The sequence below is a fragment of the Cornus florida genome, unplaced genomic scaffold (genome assembly GCF_030987335.1).
Source record: "Cornus florida cultivar Cherokee Brave unplaced genomic scaffold, ASM3098733v1 CherokeeBrave_3.0.0_Hap2_Chr06, whole genome shotgun sequence".
Taxonomy (NCBI): Eukaryota; Viridiplantae; Streptophyta; class Magnoliopsida; order Cornales; family Cornaceae; genus Cornus; species Cornus florida.
This window is the reverse complement of record NW_026775576.1, coordinates 92,605,890-92,614,869: the sequence shown is the minus strand read 5'-3', so window position 1 is coordinate 92,614,869 and position 8,980 is coordinate 92,605,890. Positions and strand designations below refer to the sequence as shown.

At 34.1% G+C, this 8,980-nt stretch overlaps 1 protein-coding gene across 1 annotated transcript; it reads left to right on the top strand.

Moving 5' to 3' along the window:
• Nucleotides 1-8,165, top strand: LOC132312922 (syntaxin-61-like). Its single transcript, XM_059811486.1, has 8 exons — nucleotides 1-187; nucleotides 1,128-1,206; nucleotides 4,162-4,275; nucleotides 4,579-4,692; nucleotides 6,165-6,349; nucleotides 6,892-6,982; nucleotides 7,122-7,187; nucleotides 7,399-8,165. Exons 2-8 carry the CDS (start codon nucleotides 1,153-1,155, stop codon nucleotides 7,507-7,509), a joined length of 735 nt encoding a protein of 244 aa, XP_059667469.1. The 5' UTR covers nucleotides 1-187; nucleotides 1,128-1,152; the 3' UTR covers nucleotides 7,510-8,165.
• Nucleotides 8,166-8,980: the final 815 nt, after the last annotated feature.

Below are 8,980 nucleotides of genomic sequence, written 5' to 3'. Positions count from 1 at the left end.
TGATGTAAGGCGTTGCATGTATCTGTTTGATGCGCTGGAAAGATCCGGTTCCATCTCGTCTTCTCCCGCACTCCCCTTCTCGCCAGCAACCAAACCCTCGTCTCTCTCTCTCTAATTTGCACAACCCGCGAAAGTTGGTCCTTCTTCGATTGGTACCTTTGCGTTGATTTTTCCACCACCTTCAACGGTAGGTTTTCTGCTGCTTTTCCTTAAGCGTGTGTTCTTAATTTTGGTTGTATTATTGTTCTGTTTAGAATGATTTGATTTTTCAATCTTCATGTAATTGACTTGTTGAGTTGATTTCTCATTTGCGTACTTGTACTAATTCCACATAGATCTGTAATTTTCCTGTTTAGTTTCTTTAGCCGATATAAGTTGTTGATTACTCTCTTAATCTCTCTCTGAAACACAAGATTTGCTTCCATTTTTGTTCTGTAGTTGAATTTGAAAGTGATTTGATTTTTTTTTATTTGTTAGCAGATAGTAATTTGTTACTTTCAGCTATATGATATATAATGTCGATAGCAGAAGGTAACCTTGAATGAAATTTGAGCCCTTAGCTTGCTTGAACTCCGCCCTTTTGTTTCGTTGAAATGAATTGTTGATATTTTTTGGCATGCATTTAACACGTTGAATCAAGTACTCACTAGATGAACTAGAATAATTGAGATTTTTTTTCTTTTTCTTTTTTTCATGACTCAAATGTAATAAAGAAGAAGTAAGGACATGAACTTCTTAATAGTTAGTGCAGCATGACTACTGCTGCTTCAGATTTCTGTGAACACTATTGCTACAACACTGCTAGTCCAAATAGTTGTTATCGCGTCAGGCATACACCGTGGGGTTCAGATTGTGTCACTTGTCAGAAAAAAAAAAAAGAGAGTTCGAAATCCTCATGGAAACTTACCAAGGAATTCCCGAGTTTCAGTAGTGGCATAGTATGTGTTTTCCTTTTCATAATTGAGACGCAGACTTGTAATTTACCCCTTAGCAGCGAAATCTTCTTAGCTTTCCAATACCTTATAACTCTTCCCATCTCGTGAGTGCCTTAAACTTTGTTAATTCAGCCTGCGTGTCTATATCTGATGTCTTCTTGCTAATGGAAGTTAACCTTTTTGAATGTATAGGTAATGTTATGTAACTAAATACAAAATGTCTTCAGCACAAGATCCATTTTACATTGTAAAGGAGGAGATTCAAGACTCTGTAAGTTTGTTTTCCAATCTGTAATTGTGATGACTGTCGAAATGAAGAAGCTGTCATTTGTGGATTGATTTTGTTTGATATTTTGCTGTCAACAATGTGCTTCATTATAATATTTTTCTTTTTTGTGGTATTATTAATTGATTGATATCATTCTAAGAAATCCATCAATTTTCAATTTAAACATTGTTCCCTTTTGTCAAGTGCCTACATCCATTTGTAAGGCTGATTTGTGGTAGTTATTTCCCCCCTAATATCAAGGTCTAATGACTGCTACATGAACTGACTACATTTAGATCGGGGACTCGTCAACAGTGACGTTAAAGAATTGGTGGTTCATTTGAATGGTGTTATTTTTATATTGTCAAATGTGTATGAGTTTTTATTGAATAGGCTGACAGTTAATTGTAAATTTTAGAGATTCCTTCATTCTGGCACCTAGAATGTAATGGCTACTTGTCCTTTAAATAAACTTTTAGCTTTCTCCTGAATCAATCTATTTCTGTCTCCTTCATTTAAAATGCTTTTGAAAGTTAAGGAACTTACCAACGCAATATATATATATATATATATATATATATATAGAAAAGTTTTTTGTTTGGTTAGTAGCCCAATGGGTGAATACTAATGAGTTGTTCTAGGATAGAGGCCCTACAATTCCTTAAGTCCAGATTTGGGTGTTATGTGCAGTAGGATCTATAATAAAAATAAAAATAAAATTAAAAAGAAGAAAAGGAAAAGAAAAATAATGTCATGTCATATGTGCAACTGCCTTTTTATTCATTATCCTATCCCTTATCAACTACTTGCTTCATCGAATAATACCTGAGTAGATTTTAGTGTATAATTCCCTTCTTAACCTCTTTTGAGATTTCGGATATGGTGAGAAAGCCAACATTCTTTGGGATTTTGCTATGGTGGTCATAATCTAGGTTATGTTGAGTGTTATTATGACTGACTAGAGGGCTTTGTCTATTTATTCTTAGAGCAATGTTGTTTCAGATTTGTGGAAACCTCTACCTATAAGGAGAATTGAAATTTATTGTGATGCGTTTTCTCTTGGCAACCTAGCTCAAGTTGGTGTTGAAGGTATATTTGGAGATGCTATATTAGCCATTTTCTTGGAGCCAGTAGGCTCCTCAATTTGCTATTAAGGCCGAAATTTAGCTCTTTAAGACGTCGGTGAAGTCTCTGCTATTGGTATCTGACACTGTTAAGTGGCGGCCTAAGGTTGTAATAGTCTGGATGAAGTCTTACTGCTTGGGTTCTTGGCGTTATGGTCACTTTATGAAAGAGATTCTGGGTATATTTAGTGCTTTAGAGGCGGAGTTTAGATTATTGTTGATTTCTTGGCTAAGTAGGGAGCCTCTACTATAGTCCCATATTTCCTATTAGGATCTTTTTAAGACCCTTTGTGCTGCCTTTTTGGTTAGGGGAGTGGGGTTATGGGAATGGGTACTTTACTCTGTTGTTATTTTGTTCTCACAACCTCCTTGGGCTTGAAGGATTAGTTCTTTTCATTTTTTGATTAATATATTATTATTATTTATTTATTTATTTTATTTTATTTAAAAAAAGAAGATATGCTTGAGTGACAGTGGTAGGAAAGTGTGGAAGGCTGCTTATAGTCTTTTTTGGTGCATTTGGAAGGACCAAATTTTTTGATGATGTAGTTGATTGTGCACATCAACAGAAGAGGCTCACGCTTAGCACTCTGTTTTCTTGGGCCAGGGAATTCATTTTATCCCTTAGATTTGTTATAGATCTTTTAGGTGATGAATTAGTTTTTGTTAGCTTTTGTATCCTTCATGTATGAGTTGCACCACTTTTGGTGCTCATTGCTCTTAATGATTTCTTTGACTTGTCAAATAATAATAAAATAATTAAATAAAATCTTTTTTGGAGGTTGCCTGGAAAAGGCAGACTGAAGAAGGTTTTTTCGAATGATCGTAAAACCATATCGGATGGACTAGAAGACACTTTGTTTGTGCCGCAGATATGATCTGACTATATAATTTGTTAAATTGGGAGAATTCTGGAAAATCCAGCATCAAGTATATCATTTACCATATGCTGACAGTGTTGACTAGACTAGCTCCAATTGTATTGAATAATCACTAAACAAAATCCAAAGTTTATAACAAATTTTTTTTAGCTTTTCATCGTCTTCCCTTATATTGTCTTATTAAAAGAAAAACAAATTTGTAAACTTCTAATGGGTTTCTGACTTATCAAAAAAAAAACAAAAAAGAAACCTCTAATGGGTACCTGTGCCAAATAAGCGGCAGCCGTGAATTTGTCGATTTTTCTAGTGCCAGATGGTGTTTTTTGCAATTGATTTAAAAAGTGAAGCGAGTTCTCTCTAGTTTTTTTTTTTTTTTTTTTTTCCCTATTTGAAACTCACACACCCACTTAGAGCCTATGGGGATTTGAACCCTTGACCTTCCAAAGTAAAGGCGAGGAAGTACAACCCCAAGGGGTTGGCTCAAGTTGGTAAGAACTTGGCCCTGGAGCCTCAGGAATCATAGGAATCATTAGGCCTAAGGTTCGACTCCTCTTGCAAACAATTCTCTGCCGGCCGCGGGGGGGGGTGTTGGGGGGGAGAGTTGGGTATCAAGTTATCAACTAGGAAAAATAAAAGCGAGAAAGTACCACTAGGCTACAATATTTGGTAATCAAGTTCTCTCTGAAAATTACACTTTTGAACTATATATTGGAAGATAGTGAAATGGAATAGAACAATTCCCCCCCTGCTATTATTGTAAAAAGTGTCTCTTTGAAAACATACAACAAACTGCCTGCCTGAAAAAACAATCCTACATTCACACCCTATGCCTCACCCATATGTTCTATCTCTGAGTTTTTAAAATTTGTTAAAATTATTTTTGGTAGCTTCATGGTTTTAAAATTCTTTTGTTTGTCATATCTACTTAACTATTTGATTTCCTGCTGCTTTAGATTGACAAGTTGCAATCTACTTTTCACCGATGGGAACACATCCCTTCGGACAATGTAGAGAAACTACATCTCACAAAGGAGCTCCTTGCTGGTAGCGAGAGCATTGAGTGGCAGGTATGAGTCAAAAAATTTGACAGTTCTCACCATATTTGTTGTTTTATAAGGGGAAAAAAAAAAATCACTTGCTTCCACTTTGAGGCGAGATTTTTAAGAATCAGCAAGGGGATGGTTTCAGTTGCATAGTCATGTGAAGTGATTTTGGGCTCTCCTCTAACTTCCCATTTCCCATGCTCAACTTCTTGAGATCATTGTCTATACCAAATCAGTTGGCACAAACCTCTTCATGATCTTTTGCTTTATATCAAGCAATTCTGCCTCTTTTTGTCAATGCTGAAAACCGTGTTTTCTGATAGGAAGGTGGATGAATTAGACAAAACTATTGCAGTAGCAGCTAGAGATCCTGCTTTGTATGGCATCAATGATGTGGAGCTTGATAAACGAAGGAGATGGACCAGCACTGCTCGCGCTCAGGTACTTATTCTATATAGAATTTTTAGCAACAATCAATATGTTATGGCTGCTTTTTTAATGTTACTAGTAAAAGTGCATGTGCTATGCATATTTTATACACAAGAATAGAAAAGGTTTTAAATTATTCAAAGTCGAAAATAGAAAAGGAAAATTAAAGTTGTTGTATCATACATCAAATATTATATCAAAATCAACAACATATAAACATCCACAAGTCCATAAGACATCTATGTGTGTGTGTGTGTGAAATTTAGAGAAGAGAATTCATATAAATTAAAATATGTAATTACTTATTATCAAAATGGTTTAAAAAATAAGAATGTGGATGAACACACTTAGTAAAGTGCAACGTCTATGAAAAATATGTGATTAGTTATTCATTCAAAAATTTGCATAAAAAATAAGAATGTAGATGGACACGCTGACTAATTAACTATTAAAAAATGCATAATTGAATTAGGATGTAGATACATACACTAGATCAATAGATTCAAGAAGAAAGTAAATATGTGGTTAACTAGAAAGCATGGACACTCCTCTATGGGTGCCATGGTAATGTGAAGAGGGTATCCTAGACGGGCACACTTGGGACACAGCTGGATGGATGTCTGACAAGGCTATGGAGTATCCTAGAGTTCAAAATTTCATTTTTCGGTTGGATGCAGTGGGGATACAACTGGGACATGTTTGGGACACTTTTAGGACACGACATGGTAGTTTTTCAGTTTTTATTAAATGAAAAGATCCAATGCAATTTTAAAACATATGATGGGTTAGTAGAAAACTAATATAAAATTTTAAAAATCAAAAGCAACACTCATCCAACCCGAGTCCCAAATTAGTGATCAAATTCATGGTATTATGGATAAAATGAACAAAAATCAATTTTTTTTGTACATATATAATAATATATTATTGTATTATTTTATTGTTGTTTCCCTGCCGTGTCTGTCCTACTTTTTTTATATTTGCCGTATTACAGATTCCATATCGTGTTGTTCCCATTTCTATATCCATGCTTCATAGGTGATTAATTATTCATTAATACACACACACACACACACACACACACACACATAAACCTATAATTACTCAATTATTAAAAATATATGTATATAAACTAATTAGTACATATTAGATTTCCAAATAGAATAGGAATGTGTTGGACACAAAAGTTTATCACAAATTAGTTTTGGTTGTTGTAAACTTCTAGAGTGGTTTATGAAAATGCAGATAATTGTCTAATGGATATTGAAAGAATATAAATACATGATTAATTATTCACTAAAAATGGATATAAAAAGAAAAATTCTTCTAACATTTATATAGTAGATAGATTATGAAAAACTGTCTTGTTGATTGAGTATTATCATTTGGAAAAGTATCTTTTGTAAGTACCATTTTATACTTGCACTGCACATTGACAGGTGAGCCTTTGCTTAATTGACCCTAAGAGATTACTGTGTTGCTAGGTGGGTAATGTCAAGAAAGTGGTAGTAGCTGGAAAGGAGTTGAAAGGAACTTCTAATGTGAACGGGATGCGCCGAGAATTAATGCGGCTGCCAAATACTCACCCGGACCGATCCAGCCACTACGTTGCTGTAGCGAATGATGATTTCATATCATCAGAATCAGACAGACAGATGCTTCTCATAAAGTAAATTCCTCTCCCCCTGTTTTTGCCCAGCTTTGGAGTTCATTTCTGGTTACCTTCTTCGCAGTCGGATGAAAATAAATTTCTAAAAGATACAATCTGCTTTTCTTAGTTTTTTATTTTTTAAGCAAATTACATGCTTCGATGTGTTTTCTGGAAGTGACGCTAACTTCTCTTGTCGTCACAGAGAGAGAGAGAGAGAGAGAGAGAGAGAGAGATCTGTTGTGTCAGTTGACAGGTTCTTGGGAATGGATGGGGGTGTCACCCGGGGTTGGGGTGGGGTTGTTGAAGTTACCTTATTTATTAATTTTATTATCATTATTCTTGCTACTACCGAGGTAATTTTTATTACTCTAATTTCGATGCTTAATTAGTATATGTGATACATTATTTTTTAACTATTAAAGTTCAATTGTTGAAATTTCGCAAAACATGCAGGCCAGTGAAGTGTTATTTAACAAACCATAGAGTGGTTTTTTCTTGTTTTCAAAATCTTTTTTTTGCCCAACATTCTCATTGTAGATGCCTTTCAATTTTGCTTGTAGGCAACAGGATGAAGAGCTGGATGAGCTTAGTGCAAGTGTGGAGAGAATTGGAGGTGTTGGGCTTACCATACATGAAGAACTCCTTGCACAGGCAAGTGTTATTAAGCTTTAGTTCCTTGCGATGCTTTCAGCAAATCCAACTTACATATGCCAATTTTACCCTTGCACACTTATTTTTAGGATCATTTCTATTTATTATCAACACTAAAATGTATACCATATTGTTGCAGGAGAGGATTATAGATGATTTGGGTACAGAGATGGACAGTACATCAAATCGTCTAGATTTTGTTCAGGTAATTCTTTTCTGTTGCTCTGAATTGGAAAACTTGTTTTTCCGTCATTTTTTTTTATATTATTTTTTAAAAAATTAAAATTTCCAGACTTGTGCTCTTTTTGAGGTGGCTAGATATTATTCAGCTTAATTTATATGTTGTTAATCTAAATTATGGTTTTATCCGTAAGGTGATCTAAAATATTAATTTTTTGCAATGAATTTCACTGCAGAAAAAGGTGGCTCTGGTCATGAAGAAGGCAGGTGCCAAGGGCCAGATTATGATGATATTGTTCTTGGTAGTTTTGTTTATTGTTTTATTTGTTCTGGTCTTTTTAACCTAAGCTACGAGGAAGAAATTAGTCGCTATTGGCCGTACATGGGAGAGGGTTAGGGCCGTTGGGGATAAAGGGGACTTTATAAAGGTATATAAATGAAATGACAGTGACCTGGGTTGTTAGAATAATTCTGACCTTAATGGTGAACTGAACAAAAATCTGATATTTAGGAGGTTCTTTATGTTTTTGCAATTTGGACAAATTGGGTTGTGATTGTGATTAAAAAACATAGTTACAAAATTGAAATGAATATGTGGATCTGTCTCGTGTTTATTCATTACCAACACATGGTGTTTATTATGTGTTTCAGTGTGGCAAGACATTACTGGAGCTGTCATTTTGCACTAATATATATATATATTTTTTATAAGTACATTTTGCACTAATTTTTGAAGCAACATATCTGCTTTTGGTTCCAAGTGCTTTGGTTGGTATGCTTTGGGTTGTAGCATGTGCTTGTGATAGAATGAACCTAAAACTAAATACGTAGTATATGAACTAGAAGAAGATAAAAAGTGTTTATAACGGAAAATCCCCTTGAATTGTGAAAATTTTGCAAGTTACTACACTTGGTTGAAATCAACCCCATCAGGCCTCAACCATTAGAATTACTGAATTGACCATATTGTTTGATAATTGTAAGAGTTTTGACATGAATTCCTTTTTTTACAAAACAAAAAAAAGAAAAAGAAAAAAAGAAAAACAAAATTTGGGGATAGATCCTATTTCTAGCCGTTTTGGCTAGCCAATCAATTGACTGGATATAGTTTAGGGTAAATTATACCGACCTATCCGAGGCTTCGTTAACATGCACACTCCTCTTTTGTTTCGTTAACATACACACTCAACCTAGTCAACAATTATGTAAACAATTTGTTTTTCTTTAATCAAAAGTTACAATAGTGCCCTTTTCATTACCCTTCTTCTTGACAACTATATACCCACTTACTCAAATGGAATTACACCAATACCATCTGACGTTAAATATTATATTATTACTGTTGTTGTTGTTCCTTGTTAAATACCTTAAGCATGATTTTTGGACCTGCAACTCTTTGTTTAGTCTTTTGTTAAATCTTATTAGGTCTTGTTTGGAAAACTTTACTATTAATTTGTTTTGGTAAGGAAATTGATTATCTGCCAAATTCCTAGAGTTAAAAAAGGAAGAAAAAAAAATGTTAAGACATTGGGTTAGTTCCACACAAGAAAAGAATGAAAAAAAAGAAGAAAAAGAAGTGAATATCAGAAGATATATATATATATATATATATATATATATATATATATATATATAAAATAACAATTTTCGGCAGAAGATAAATACAGAAAATTAGGCAGAAGATAAAAAAATACTAGAACATCTAAAGAGATTTATTTTTCCTCTTTTAGAGTGAGAGATTGAACTATAAACGAGGAAAAATACTTAAGAAGCATTGAAGAGGCGATAGAAACCCGAGTGACAATTTCATTCCCCGCA

Bases quoted from the DNA above. Each gene is read 5' to 3' on its own strand.
- LOC132312922 (XM_059811486.1), top strand. From the start codon at position 1,153: ATGTCTTCAGCACAAGATCCATTTTACATTGTAAAGGAGGAGATTCAA. The intron at 4,693-6,164 runs GTACTTATTCTA...CTGTGTTGCTAG, and splicing joins CCAGCACTGCTCGCGCTCAG to GTGGGTAATGTCAAGAAAGT. The intron at 6,350-6,891 runs GTAAATTCCTCT...TTTTGCTTGTAG, and splicing joins AGACAGATGCTTCTCATAAA to GCAACAGGATGAAGAGCTGG.